This window comes from Oncorhynchus mykiss, chromosome 15 (assembly GCF_057628025.1).
Source record: "Oncorhynchus mykiss isolate SJ-2025 chromosome 15, ASM5762802v1, whole genome shotgun sequence".
Taxonomy (NCBI): domain Eukaryota; kingdom Metazoa; phylum Chordata; class Actinopteri; order Salmoniformes; family Salmonidae; genus Oncorhynchus; species Oncorhynchus mykiss.
In genome coordinates this window covers 25,232,503-25,247,700 of record NC_143036.1, presented here as the reverse complement: position 1 = coordinate 25,247,700, position 15,198 = coordinate 25,232,503, and the positions used below count along the sequence as shown (strand labels likewise).

Below are 15,198 nucleotides of genomic sequence, written 5' to 3'. Positions count from 1 at the left end.
GCAGACTTTAGACCTATGTGAAAGAAAGAATGCTCAGGAGTGTATCTAGCATGTTAAGGCTGGAATCAGCTTATGAAACCCTAACCCATCTTTCTATTGTTAGTTATTGTGATAACTCTGTGTGGAATGGATGTAGGTGACAGAGGAATAGGTTTGGGGATCAACATATATCAGAGGTGTCTGACAGTGTAGGCAGTAGCACGTTCAGGGGACCACTGTGGGTCAGAAGGCTACAAAACACACTGGTGTCAGGCAGGTCACTCTGGCCACTCACCATGTCTAGACTGGATGACCCACTCGGGGCCCCATCCACGGCATCGCATCAACAAAGTGGGAGGATTCATAGCCATTGGCCCCTGTAACCACCGCACTCTCCCCCAGGTACATAATCACAACCCATGACTGACTTCGGAAATGACTGCTCTGCTCCCTATGAGCATAACCCTTCAAAATAGCCATTAGGCTAACTGGCAAAATCTCAAATGTGGTGTGACCAATGAAAAGCTGCCGTTTCGTCAATGTAGCTAATGCAAAAGATCAAAGATGACAAAGGCTGTGGAAGGCATGATGGGGACTAAGCTAATCCAGACAAATCTGTCACTCTCATACATAATGTGTCCAAAACATCTGGAAAGAGGAGAGATGAAAAGGGCAAACAACAACAAAGAATTTGGAAAATACCACGTGTGAGCCTCTGCCTATAAATAGCAGCTGAACAACATGCTGTTGTAACGTTCTGCTGAAACGTGGCTGTGCACCCCCCCCCATCCCATCCTCCCACTACCAGGAATAGGCTGGTCCAGAGCACCATCACCCCGTTCCCCACCAATATAATCCAATCAATCCTGAGTTATGGATCGTGTGGTGCAGACGTGCAGTTCCATCGCTCGTCCCCCCACACACACACAAAATCAATGCCCAACGCACAGGCCCTGCTGCTCTGAACGACACACAGCGCATGCATGTGCCATGGAGGGACAGAGACATGGTATTGTATCACAGTCTAAACTACACCTACTCCAAATAGCTTAATCTAGGTGAACTGAACTGTGAACCGACATACAGTGAGTGGGCTTTGGTGTCAGGTCAACTACAGGTCTCGGTTTCTAAGATTTCCCAATACATTGGCCAAAGGATATTGTACAAAAACACCAAACATCGGCCTCCGACATTAGAATAAGAACTACATTTTCTCTACCGTTCCCTCATTCTGCCGTTCATTCATGAAATCATTCATTCATCAGGGTGCCCTTGCTGATTTTCAGTACTGACGCCGACAGGAAATAATGTGGTTTCCTGCCAAGAACCTCAAAGCCCCTACTAACACCAGAGCTCAAGATATGACCCCGATAACAACCTTACGTAAGCTCTCATTGAAAAACACACAGGAAAAGAAGTGAAAGTGCTTTTGGAGGTAGATTTGCAAGTCAGGAGAAAAGCTGGTATGCAGGAAATTACTGGTAAGGAAACGAAAAGGACAGGCAACTTCTCCCCATTAGATTTGTGGTCTGAGATCTACGCACATCAAAGGTTTAGATGCCACTGCCAATAATTGAGCATAATTTGTCTTTATGGGAATCGGTTTGGTATAATAACTGCATGTAGCCTATCAGCTGAAGAGTAGCTGGAAGATGACGCAGTTGTACATCAAAGAAACCATATTTCCAAGGCAATTTCTGTTATGGAGGGAGATAAGTGTTAGTCAGCGGCCGTCAAAAGGCATTGAAAGAGACTAAACTTTTAGCATCTGTATCGTGAAGGAGTGAGACAGAGAGAAAGAGGGGGGGGGGGGGGGGGGGTTGACAGGATGGCTGATCAGGCTCATAGCAGGAGTTGGCAGCCGGTCACTATTTGGCATGACAATGCCCATCCCTCTGTACGCACATTCATCCATCCGCACCGACAGTGTTTATCTGTGACTTGATGAATAAAAACTAGAGGGAAACAAATGAAAAAAGGAAAAAAAAAGGAGAAACGGAGAGAGTACGACCGCAATGTAAGGTGGGCGAAGTTGCGTCCTTGTACTTCATACTACTACATATCAGCATCAGTGTGGCGTGTCTTGAGAAACAGAAAGACAGAGGCAGCATAGACGCCTTGGGCATATGTAATGGACACCACCTCGGCTTCAGTGAGCATTAGACTGGTGCTGCAGTGTCTGTCTGCCTGTCTTTCCCCTCCTCCACTTCTTTCTACACCGTCCCTTTATCTTCCAGAAGGACGGGGGCATCCAGGCAGAAGAAGCTGTGACAGTGAGCCAGTTGGAGTACAGAGGGGGGGGGGGGGGGGGGGGGGGGGGAAGAGAGAAAGAAAAGGGCTGGCATGTTTTCCACCAGCTAATCTCTCTTCTTCCTGACCCCCTCCCCTCTTCATCCATCCGTCCCTCTCTCCAGTGCCATAATGGCATTCAGCTCATAGCCAGTTTGAGAGAGAGAGAGAGATATAACATCCAGCAGGGCCAAGCCGTGAGGGGACTTCATCCCTCGACCAGAAGAAAAGATGGGATCAACGCAAAGAAAAAATGGGGTCAACGCGTGGTAGGTAACGACCACACATACAGTACCAGTCAAAAGTTTGGACACACCTACTCATTCAAGGGTTTTTTCCCTTTATTTTTACTACATTGTTGAATAATAGTGAAGAAATCAGAACTATGAAATAACACATATGGAATAAAACACATTTTTAAAGGTTTTAAAAATCAAAATATGTTTTACATTTGAGATTCTTCAAAGTAGCCACCCTTTGCCTCAAAGAAAGCGTTGCACACTCTTGGCATTCTCTCAACTAGCTTCATGAGGTAGTCACCTGGAATGCATTTCAAATAACAGGTGTGCCTTCTTTCCTTGTGTTGTGACAATTTAGGGGTGGTACACAGAAGATAGCCCTATTTGGTAAAAGTGTAGGTCCATATTATGGCAAGAACAGCTCAAATAAGCAAAGAGAAACGACAGTCCATCATTACTTTAAAGACATGAAGGTCAGTCAATACAGAACATTTCAAGAGCAGTTGCAAAAACAATCAAGTGCCATGATGAAACTGGCTCTCATGAGGACTGCCACAGGAATGGAAGAGCAGAGTTACCTCTGCTACAGATGATAAATTCATTAGAATTACCAGCCACAAAATGTAGCCCAAATAAATGTTTCACAGAGTTCAACATCAACTGTTCAGAGGAGACTGCGTGAATCAGGCCTTCGTGGTCAAATTGCTGCAAAGAAACCAATACTAAAGGACACCATTAATAAGAAGAGACACGAGCAATGGACATTAGACCGGTGGAAATCTGTCCTTTGGTCCGATGAGTCCAAATTTGAGATTTTTGGTTCCAACTGCCGTGTCTTTGTGAGACGCAGAGTTGGTTAACGGATGATCTCTGCGTGTGTATTTCCCACGTGAAGCATGGACGTGTTGTGATTGTGCTTTGCTGGTGACACTGTCGGTTATTTATTTAGAATTCAAGGCACACTTAACTAGCATGGCTACCACAGCATTCTGCAGCGATACGCCATCCCATCTGGTTTGCGCTTAGTGAGATCATCATTTGTTTTTCAACAGGACAATGACCCAGCATTGTCCTGTGTAAGGGTTATTTGACCAAGAAGGAGAGTGATGAGTGCTGCATCAGATGACCTGGTCTCCACAATCACCTGACATCAACCCAGATGAGATGGTTTGGTTAAGAGTTTGACCACAGAGTGAAGGGAAATCAGCCAACAAGTGCTCAGCATATATGGGAACACCTTTGACTGTTGGAAAAGCCTTCCAAGTGAAGCTGGTTGAGAGAATGCCGAGAGTGTGCAAAGCTGTCATCAAGGCAAAGGGTGGCTACTTTGAAGACTCTCAAAATGTAAAATATATTTTGATTTGTTTAACACTTTTTTGGTTACTACATTATTCCATATGTGTTATTTCGTAGTAGAATAATACTGAAGACATCAAAACTATGTAGAAAACAGTAAAAATAAAGAAAAACCCTGGAATGAGTAGGTGTGCCCAAATGAAACACACACCACGGCAAAGTAGCTATGAATAGGTGACCTTCAGTCCAACGAGGCCACACATGTCAGAGCTTCCTATTGTCTCTTCCAGGAAAAAAAAAAAAAAAAGGGGCAATTGATGGCAGGCTTGACCCAGATAGGGAATGCCCAAAAACACATTGAACACACACTCACAGTCGTGACAATAACAGGCTGAGGGCCAATCTTGGTGTTTGCATACAGGGAAAGCCCTTAGAAAGGACACTCCTGGTAAATCCCCCAAGACAGGGTGTGTGTTTCTTGTACGGGGGGGGGGCATCAAATCTCCACAATTCCAGCTCATTTGTATTTCTAACTTAAGCATTGATAAATGACAAAACAAAATGAAAGTAAATATTTACTAAGGATGAGATTAAATCTCAACCCCCCCCCCCCGAAAAAAACTTCAGCTCATGGTAACAGTGAGATCATAAAAGGCGTAATTGAGACTGGGACTACATGAAAATGTGTCTGACACGAGGACTGTGGTGTTGGGATAGACTGTGGGAAAGTCTTTCACTTCGAGTTTCCACCCAAACCGGACAGCATTCACATGGACACTACAGTCCACATGGAGTGCACTGACCACAGAACATCAAACTCACTGTTAAAAATAGCGCTTTCTGGAAACTGGCATTCTGGCTTCAAGCAGAATGTCAGGGAAGGAAATAATGTTTTTATTTTTTTACTTCAACCCCCTGGGGTTAAATATAGCGTCACAGAAAAACATGTCGGAATAGAGGGCGAGTGAAAGACAAATGCATCGGGGATAAAAGAGCAGGATTTACAGGGGAGGGAGAGGCTACGTCTAGTGGAAAGAGGAGTGCATCAACAGCACTCAAAACACAGCTACTCCTCTTTCCCTCCCTCTCTCTCTCTCTGAGCAGGGGATGGATCGATACATGTCGGAAAGAGGAAACACAGATAGCCATTGGAGGTTGGGTACAATGACAACCGGCACTGACCTAGTGCAGGAATGCACACCCCTGCATCAACACGAACACAATGAAATGGTTTGAACCATCATAGTCAGAGGTAGTTGGTTAGGGAGGGACAGCGACAGACCTTCCTCACTAACATCCTTTTATAACGGATCAATACGTCACAAATTCTGAGCAAACAGCTCAACAGCCATAGTATTATGTGAATGAAAGGGTAGGCAACAGGACCATAGGTCCTTCTAATTGTGGATTGAGCATCATGTTTGGGTTAGTTGAGAGTGGTAAGAGAGGATCACCCAGGATGAACCCCAGAGCCAGACACTCACGAGGAGAGAGGCCTCAGCTGGTCATGCTGGACCCAGCCCTGAATACAGGGGGAGGGTTGAGGAGTGGGGTGTGTATGTGGAGTGTTTTTCTCCTAATGACTGTGAGCAGCTGTGCCTAAATTACCCCTGCGTGGCTACCGTCACTTTCCTCACAGCCGGGGAGAGGGGGTTAGGAGAAGACAGGCCTTGAAATCTCCCTCATTAAGGGGATGGGAGTGAATGGGACAGAGGCAGCTCCACTACAACCCCCCCCCCCCCCCCAGCCTCTATCCTGCCCTGGTTGCCTGGGGCCTGAACTCTCATTAGACCCGAGGGAATGGGATTTCATAAGCAGTGGCGCTCGGGTACGAGACAAGGGATGGAAGTGTGTGTGTCTGCGTGTGTGTTGGCAGGTACAGAGTAGCACCTGCCCAGTTCCCACATGCCAGGCCGCAGGTGCTGATTATTGCTCACAAAAGGGGGCTTCGGGCGTAAAGAGCACAGCGCTGACACGTGGCTACATCTTTGCATTTCCATCTACCTCCATGTTTGAAAGGAGAAATTGTGAAATAAGAGGGGCATTTGTTCTTCAGGATCCTACATCAACCTCTGGAGGACCTCACCTTTGACCGCTGTCATTTTTCAAATAGTGGACTGGGACATAGGCCTTTGGGCAGAGCAGTCCTGCATTGTCATCTTTGGGGTCTTTAAACAGTGGTGTAAAGTACTCAAGGAAAAACACTTTAAAGTACTACTAGTTTTTATTGGGTATTTATAACTTTTTCTTCATTACAATCCTAAAGAAAATATTGTACTTTTTACTGAGAAACCCAAAGTACTCCTTATATTTTCAATGCGTAGCAGGACAGGGAAACTGTGAAATTGATGCAATTATCAAGAGAACACATGGTCATCCCTACAGGCTGGCTGACTCACTAAACAGAAATGCATCTTTTGTAAATAATGTCTGAGTGTTTGAGCGTGCCCCTGCCTATCCGTACCTTTTAAAAACAAGAAAACGGTGCCGTCTGCTTTGCTTAACATATGGAATTTGAAATTATTTATAATTTTACTTCTACTTTTGATACTTAAGTATCAAAAGTACATGTAATTGCTAAAATATACTTATGTATATTTAAAACCAAATACTTTTACTCAAGTACTATTTTACTGGGTGACTTTCACTTTTACTTGAATAACTTTCTATTAGGATATGTATACTTTTACTCAAGTATGACAATTGGGTACTTTTTCCACCACTGTCTTTAAGAGCCCTCAGCTGCAATTGTGGACATTTATCATCCAAAAACAAAGTTTGAGACAGGCAATTCCATGGTAATGGAATGACAATAAGACTGAAATGTTTTCACTTTCAAAATGTATACCAAACGAAAACTGTATTGTATTTATGTATTTCAATGTTTAACAAACAGTATAACTATGCACAATGACTACTTTTAACAATTTCCACTGCACATTTTACAAAACAAAACTGTGGGACAATTACCGCAATTATGTTAGCAAACTTTCCATCTGCAGTTTTCCAGTAAATGTGTTTTTTTTTTACTGTGTAAACTGTTCAAAGTAGCCATTTTGCATAGCTGTATGGTTTATTAAAGTGAAACATTTGAGTCTCAGCATAATTCCATTACCATAGAATGACCCAGCAGCATAGCGTTAAAGTAAGTCACAGACAAGTGAAACAGCGACGAAATAGGGAAGAAGTGGGACTGTGAGTACATGTTTGCTTACAGTAGTAAGTACCGGGAAAGAGGGGGAATGCGAGAAAGAGAGGACATTGTACAAAAACATGATAGATGCTAAATTTATGTCTGCTGAAAGATTCAGAATCACCTGCTGTGAAACTGTGGTTATAGTTTAACTTGGTGAAGAGGAAATCTTTAGGTGGCTTGAGAGGTACTAGACTGGAACAACTGCTGGGAGTAAAAACCAAACCACAAGGCTACTTCACAGATCCATGCCTGGCTATAAAAGTCATAGCCTTCCAGAATATGGAACCAAGTATGCTGTAGTTTTTTTGTAGGTGTTATTCCCCCTCCATGCTTGCTTCCTAATGTATTATAGGGCTTTATTGTCTGCTTTGAGCTTCGAGATCCGCACCGCTTCGAACTTGGGACTTCAGAATAGCTTACCTCAGACAACTTCTGACCGACCGCCAATGATCACACCTGCACACCTCACTCTCCCTTTCCATGGCGCCCCTTCCTTCCAACACTCCCCTGCCATCCATTCCTTGCCTGCCCTGCTCCCAACGATTTGACATCCATACAGTACACACTCCTGCACTGGGTAAGAGGATTACGCAGTAGTGGTTTTGCCATTTCGCATCCAAAACATGCTGCTGCTATACTGTTATGACATGCAGCCAGCCTCTGATGAAGATGATGTAACTGTGGATGCCACTGTGCTCATGGGGGCTTGGGATGAATGAGGTTAGAGATGTGTTCTAGAATGTGGCATTTATCTTAGCTTGGTATAGGGCTGGCCAGAAAACGGACAGTAAGATTAGATCAGCAAATGGAAATTCTATTTGGACGCCGTAAGCACTCGGAAAGTGGTCATAAAAAAAAGAGAAGCGAACTCTGTCACCTCACACGCCGGCAGATGTGAATGCCGTCGCATTGCTCTCCAACACTTAAGTCACTCAGTGGGAGTTTGTACATAGAAACTTTGCACCGGGATTCACAGCAGTGCAAAAGGTCATGGGTTTATGAAAGTGAGGATCATTATCAAACAGCAGTGTCGCGTAGTGTCTTTGTAATAGCATTCAGCAAGTGTTGGTGACGGTCAGCATCAAGTGTACCTATTGGCCTGAAATAACAGATGGCACCACCTTGTATTCCAGACATAGGCCTATTGATGTACAGGTAACTGCCAACAAAATACGGAAACACTTGAGTAAATGAGGCATACAACGTATTTTGAAAGCAGACCCTTCCACACAGGTGTGGTTCCTGAGTTAATTAAGCAATCCCATCACGCTCATGTATAGAAATGATAGGCAGGACATTGCTTTGGCTACCATGGCTACGCCCCCATAGTATGACAATGTCCCCATCCACACAGGGCAAGAGTGGTCACTGAATGGTCTGATGAGAATGAAAAATATGTCAACCATATGCCATTGCCGTCTAAGTCGCCAGATCTCAACCAAATTGAACACTTATGGGAGATTCTGGAGCAGTGCCTGAGACAGTGTTTTCCACCACCATCAACAAAACACCAATGGAATTTCTTGTGGAAGAATGAGTTCCAGATACTTGTAGAATCTATGCCACGGTGCATTGAAGCTGTTCTGGCTCGTGGTGGCCCAACACCCTATTAAAAAAATACACTTTATGGTGGTGTTTGCTTTATTTTGGCAGTTACCTGTACATCACTAACAACAAGCATGGCATCAAGTCCTCCATGCATCACAATAACATTCTGTGGGTTACAAAACAATGAAAGCATTACAAGTCTGACCTATTATAGTCAGTGGGTCTGAGGTAAATGCTATAGTCTCAAATGTGTTGCTGTTCCAACAGATGGTGTGCATTGTGCTTGTTTCCGGCATAACTTTCAATAACTAGTGAGCGTGAACCAAGTACAAATCATTGTGTAGCAAGTGCAACACAGTGCCAGTGTTGATAAAAAGGATCACACTGAAATGATGCCCTCAAGAGCACAACATCTCCTTTGAATTGGTTCAGGAACTCTAATCAAAGGGCTTGTTGATTGACACCCCAGTGATAGACAGCTGTTATCTCTAGACTACATTGGTGATTAAAATGCATTCCTAGGATTTGTGTCTATGCAAATTTAACGGTGGGCAAGACACGCCACTGTCACAATTAGAAACAAGCACTTGTCTGATGTGAGATTGCACCGCAAGCTTACGGGGACTGTCACATTCTCAGCCTTACCACACCTAAAATGTGGGAAAAGTCTTACCTCACAACTTCGAGATACGTCTCCGGGTTTATTCTCTTCATCGTCTTGCGGTGAATCAGTCCAACGTGTCGCCATTATTTCATTTCAAACCACCAAGGCAAAAGTCCTTTGGAGCCCACATTGAGAAAGGGGGAGAGATCCAAAACCAAGTGATAGGCTACTCCGTTCAGCCACGGTGGGAGCAGAAAGGGTTCTAATCCACACCACAGTCCTCCCTCTTCATTTTCGTTGATTGTAAAACTCTACATGGAATAAACACAGTAGAAAGTTAAAAGATGATGAAATGAATACATGCACCCTATCCGAGACAAGCACCTCCCCAGTAGGCCATTTGAATGACTGGGTCTTGTGCTTCTTGGTCTCAGTTTTTTTTTTTAAGTTTATTAGGCTACATTCACAAATGTTTACACACTGGTGGGATACCCATGGGCCGTCAAATATACTCTGTCACATTGGTTATTATGCAACGAAAGACCAACACAATAACACATTCAATATAAGCCATCTATAAACAAATGTAATTGCTCTTGTATTCCACATTCAGTTGCGCATCAGTCCAGGATCCAATCCTGTTGAGAGCACTTCGGCAGGAGATGGCTACTTGTACTGTATTACACTACTATTGCTTGTAAACAATGAACTGTGATTATCATAATCCTGCATGGTCCGATCTCAGTTGCCATCAGATGCAATGAAGTGCGTTGTTGTCATTGTAGCATGATTGTGGTATCCACTTGTTTGACCTAAATCGAGATACTGACGACAGTCGACAGCTGGGTTACATGCCGTTTGATAAGCATGTGGTATAACGACCAAGTCGCTTAGGGTGTTTTTTTAAATATTTATTTTATTACTTTGTTGCAATGCTTGACCGATGTCCAATGCCAAATGGTCAGGTGTAGATATGCATAATACATAATACAATTGATATTAATCAAAATACTATTCTGTTTAGAGACACGACTGGATTGCATACACACAGTAGCCTAAGATTGACGCACGAGTTTTCTGGATAGGTTGCCAATGAAAGCACGAGCAAATATCAGCCATCATGCGCCCAAAGCCACACAACGAACTACCACAGAGAACGTTCAATGGAACTATGGTTTATAGTTGTCGCAAAATAGCCACATAATTCGGTCCAGATCTAAATTGAAACGCTTTCGGCGAGTGCGTTTACAAAAACAACATTGTATCACAACACAAGTTTGTATCAAACAAACAGCAACTGAAGCTGTCGGTAGGACAGTACATCTGCATGAGCAACCTACCTGTTACAAATTCATGGAGAACTCCGTAACACAAAATTATACATTGTCCTCGCTTTAGAAGAAGAGAAATGACTGTTACTCATAGAAGTAATTCAAAAGCAATAGACAATGTGTCAAATGCAAGTGTGTTTTCGCTGACTACCATTACCAAAGACCACAACAAGCGGGCTATTTTCGTTTGAGTAGTTACCACTGGCTAGCTACCTGTTAGGAAAATCAGGCTAAAAAACAAGGTAAACGCCCATTACAATAGATTTACTATTTTGACCACGCGAGACATTTCACGGCGTTGTTCTTCATTAAAATTCATAAAATCCGAGAGGGTTCTTCATCCACATTTCATAACAGAATTGAAACAAAAAGTAATTCGTCGTATTCCTTTTTGGTCCCTGTTGGCAGCGCGCAACAGACTAGGTTGCAGGATGGACGAATCTCCGATTTTCTACAAACACCGCCCCTCTGCTCACTCTCGGGTCTATTATCCAATCACATTCAACGTTTAAAATCGTGTTTTTAAACCCAGCCAACTGGACAGGTTCTTACGTAAAATGTCCAGGAATATTAGTGGTCACTTCAGTGACACATCACTAAAGGTTTGATCAGGGTGTTTTTTTTTAAATACACACGTCAATCAAGTGGCTTTTTACAGGATCATTGATGCAAGGGCTTTGACCTATAGGCCTAATTAAACAATCTAAAGGTAATTTGGTGAGCTGTGGAAGCCCGCTAAAAACTTTGGTGTGTGTGTGTGTGTGTGTGTGTGTGTGTGTGTGTGTGTGAGAGAGAGAGAGAGAGAGAGAGAGAGAGAGAGAGAGAGAGAGTACGTGACACTATGTCTTGCCAGCTTCACATAACCCAATTGAATTAACCTGGAGGATGCCAAAACTTTGTATTCAGCACTTTCATTTGGGTCTGGTACAGTGTATAGTAAGTAACCTACTATCCATAATGAGTCAAAGTGCAGCGCAGAGCACAGTCAACTCTTGTCAGAAAAGAGTGTCAGCTGAATGGAGGGCCTTGGCGTGATGGGCATAGCTGAGCTGCAATTCCTGTTCTCCTCTGGCTCTTTGACAAATAGCTTCCTGCATAGTCTGTTAAGAAAAATACAATACATCTTATCTTCAGAACCTCCTTCCCTGTTCATATTATGCTAAGCTATCAGAACCTTTTTCCATAGGCCTATTTCCACATCTCAGTGTATTTCCTTGGCATGTCATAGATAATATTAGCTCTTTGAGCAAGATCCATACATTTTTTTCTATACTCAGCTAGTCTAAATATTCCAGTAGAATGTGAGATACCAAAAAATACAGTGCTAGATGTTTTTCAACAGAAGGCATGCACGTAGGATCACGTAGTAGGGGCCACATTAACACATTTCCCCCTCCTTCAGTTCTTGAATGGTTCCAACGTGTTCCTTGAGTTGTAATATGCCACTTGCCATTCACGGGCTGGATCCCTAACTGTATTATTGTGACATGTAGGGCATGGCGGACACATGGGACTCCATAATGCATGAAAAAGGCTCCACAGCTGATCCAGACAAAGACAAAGGGGAACAATGTTCTGTTTGCAGTCCACTCCAACAGAACAATAGAAGTGGGACAATAGGAGGACTCTTTTGACCCATTATGTGTTGAGGGCTCCCTAGCTTCAGAGAGAATCCATTGTTTAAAGAGCCGCTGGACCCTCAACCAGACAGTGCAGGCTTGAGCTTTATTTTTTGAGGGGTTTGCATACTATGGTAGCAAAAACATATTAGTTTGTATGCTGTTTATTAATACACTATGTATGGGACATTCATGATAGGTTTAGTAGTGTGAAAATGGTATCACAGAGTTATACTGTGGGCATACTGTAGCAGCTTTAATTACTGCAGCCAAGTTGATTTACAGCAACATTTTGTAGACTGAGAAATTGCTATGACTACTGAAGAAACACTGGTGTTTTTCCCTCACAAACAACAAATGGCATTCAATTTCTCAATTTGTTATATGGAATGACATTTGACTGATATAAAATGTTGAGTTACAATGCAGAAATAAAACGCTGAATTTACCATCTCACAAAGTAAAAACAAACAGTGATGTTTTCTAGGGCACACTTCTAAAGAACACGTAGCATTACCTCAGCTAGCATAGCTTCACGGCTTCCTATTATCCTGTTATAGGTTGAAACAGAATCAGGTGCTGAAGTAGGCCTTGTAAATAACCCTAGTTTCTACCCAAAGAAGAGGGATATGAGGAGGTAGATGATTTTATTTTATTTAACCTTTATTTAACTAGGCAAGTCAGTTATGAACAAATTATTACTTACAATGACGGCCTACACCGGCCAAACCCGGACGACACTGGGCCAATTGTGCGCCGCCCTATGGGACTCCCAATCACGGCTGGTTGTGATACAGCCTGGATTCAAATCAGGGTGTCGGTAATGACGCCTCTAGGACTGAAATGTAGTGCCTTAGATTGCTGCACCACTCGGGAGCCTAATACATATGATACATATAATCTTGAAATGAATATCTCCTGCGTTTAGACAGCCAATAAAAACAGCATTAGCCCACGAAGCTTACAATTCTGCCTTATCCCACACACTGCATTATGTGTGGTGGCTAAATACTGTTTTATTGAGTTTGTTCATCAATGAAAAATAAAAGGCTTTAGGTAGGTGACAGCAACACTGTGTACTTCTGGCTTCATATTTCGCAACAAAGCATCCTTCACTCATGCTGCCAAACATACCCTTGTAAAACTGACCATCCTACCGATCCTCGACCAATACACTACTCAATAAATTGGATGCAGTCTATCACAGTGCCATTCGTTTTGTCACTAAAGCCCCATTTACTACCCACCACTGCGACCTGTACGCTCTTGTTGGCCGGCCCTCGCTTCATACTCGTCGCCAAACCCACTGGCTCCGGGTCATCTACAAGGCCCTGCTAGGTAAAGTCCCCCCTTATCTCAGTTCGCTGGTCACCATAGCAGCACCCACCTGTGGCACGCGCTCCAGCAGGTATATCTCTCTGGTCACCCCCAAAACCAATTCCTCCTTTGGCCGCCTCTCCTTCCAGTTCTCTGCTGCCGATGACTGGAACGAACTACAAAAATCTCTGAAATAGGAAACACTTATCTCCCTCACTAGCTTTAAGCACCAGGTGTCAGAGCAGCTCACAGATTACTCCACCTGTACATTGCCCATTGATAATTTAGCCCAAACAACTACCTCTTCCCCTACTGTATTTATTTATTTTGCTCCTTTGCACCCCATTATTTCTATTTCTACTTTGCACATTCTTCTACTGCAAATCTACCATTCCAGTGTTTTACTTGCTATATTGTATTTACTTCACCACCATGGTCTTTTTTTGCCTTCACCTCCCTTATCTCACCTCATTTGCTCGCATTGTTTTTAGACTTATTTTTCTACTGTATTATTGACTGTTTGTTTGTTTTACTCCATGTGTAACTCTGTGTTGTTGTATGTGTCGAACTGCTTTGCCTTATCTTGGCCAGCTCGCAATTGTAAACGAGAACGTGTTCTCAACTTGCCTACCTGGTTAAATAAAGGTGAAATACATTTAAAAAAACACTGCTACAAGCATTGGAAGAGCTGATGTTAAGGATGAACAAGTAGAGTTGGAACTGACCCACTGGGCACAAACTGGTTGAATCAACCTTGTTTCCACGACCTTTCAACCAAACAATCCAATGTGATGATGTTGAATCAACGTGGAAAACTGATTGGATTTGCCTCAAGTCATCAACATCAAGGAATTTCAGGATTTTTTAAAACCTAACTTTTACCCTAAATCCAAAGAATTCAATGGTTTTGACCCTTTCATTAGTTGACAAATAGATCAAACGTAAATAAAAACTCGACATTGAAATGACGTCTGTGACCACTTGGGAGTTGCACAATTGAATGAAACCCAACAGGAATCAATCAATGAAGCCCCCTAGCTACCTCTACTTGGAGCACGATGTACAGTAGACAAAGTACAACCACAGTGTGTGTGTCTATCAAAGGACATATACAGTGTTTACCTGTCTGTCAAAGTGTAACATCCTTTAGTCATTTAACATTCCAGTCATTTAGCAGACACTCTTATCCAGAGCGACTTATAGGAGCAATTAGGGTTAAGTGCCTTGCTGAATCAACAGATTTTTCACCTAGTCAGCTCAGGGATTCAAACCAGCGACCTTTCAGTTACTTACTCAACACTCTTAAATGCTAGGCTACCTGCCACCCTAGGCTAAACATGACTTTGACACCTCTCAAAAGGTAGAACAAAGAAACAATAAGCTAGGGAGTAAACACGTTCAATCTGTTGTCCAGGTAATCTGAAATCAAATCCATGCCGCTCTGTTTAAACACCGACTCAGAGGCTTCATATGTCAAGCGCATACATGTGTGACCATTCACAGGACCCAATTCCCATGTTGCTCTCTTTGTGCTCTCCCAGTCTACCTGTAGCCGACTTTCACTGCACGGCCCTGTCCTCTGTTCCTTCAGCGGAGCACTACAAAGCCCCAGCATAAGAACCCTGGCAGCCTCTTTGTCCACTCTCCCTCTCACCGGATTCCGCTCCAAGGTGACAGACAATGCCTTGCAGGTTCCCAGGGTGGCGTGGGGGACATTTAGCGCAGGGGGTAAGTTAACCGATGTCCCCAAGTGCTGATGTTCGATAAGGGACATAGAGTC

The 15,198-nt window shown here is 43.3% G+C and overlaps 1 protein-coding gene across 4 annotated transcripts in view; it reads right to left on the bottom strand.

Moving 5' to 3' along the window:
• Positions 1–10,952, bottom strand: part of arhgap21a (Rho GTPase activating protein 21a) — a 105,909-nt gene extending 94,957 nt beyond the window's left edge. Inside the window, exons 1-3 of one of the 4 annotated variants that reach the window (XM_036944123.2) lie at positions 10,696–10,941; positions 10,492–10,543; positions 9,221–9,462 (exon numbers count right to left, since the gene is read on the bottom strand). In XM_036944123.2, coding sequence (XP_036800018.2) covers positions 9,221–9,295 — 75 coding nt within the window. In that variant the 5' untranslated portion in view covers positions 9,296–9,462; positions 10,492–10,543; positions 10,696–10,941. Of the gene's footprint in view, positions 1–9,220; positions 9,463–10,491 lie in introns of all 4 variants that reach the window. The other 3 variants (XM_090199678.1, XR_016486612.1, XM_090199680.1) reach the window with 3 other exon arrangements.
• Between the last annotated feature and the right edge of the window lie 4,246 nt (positions 10,953–15,198).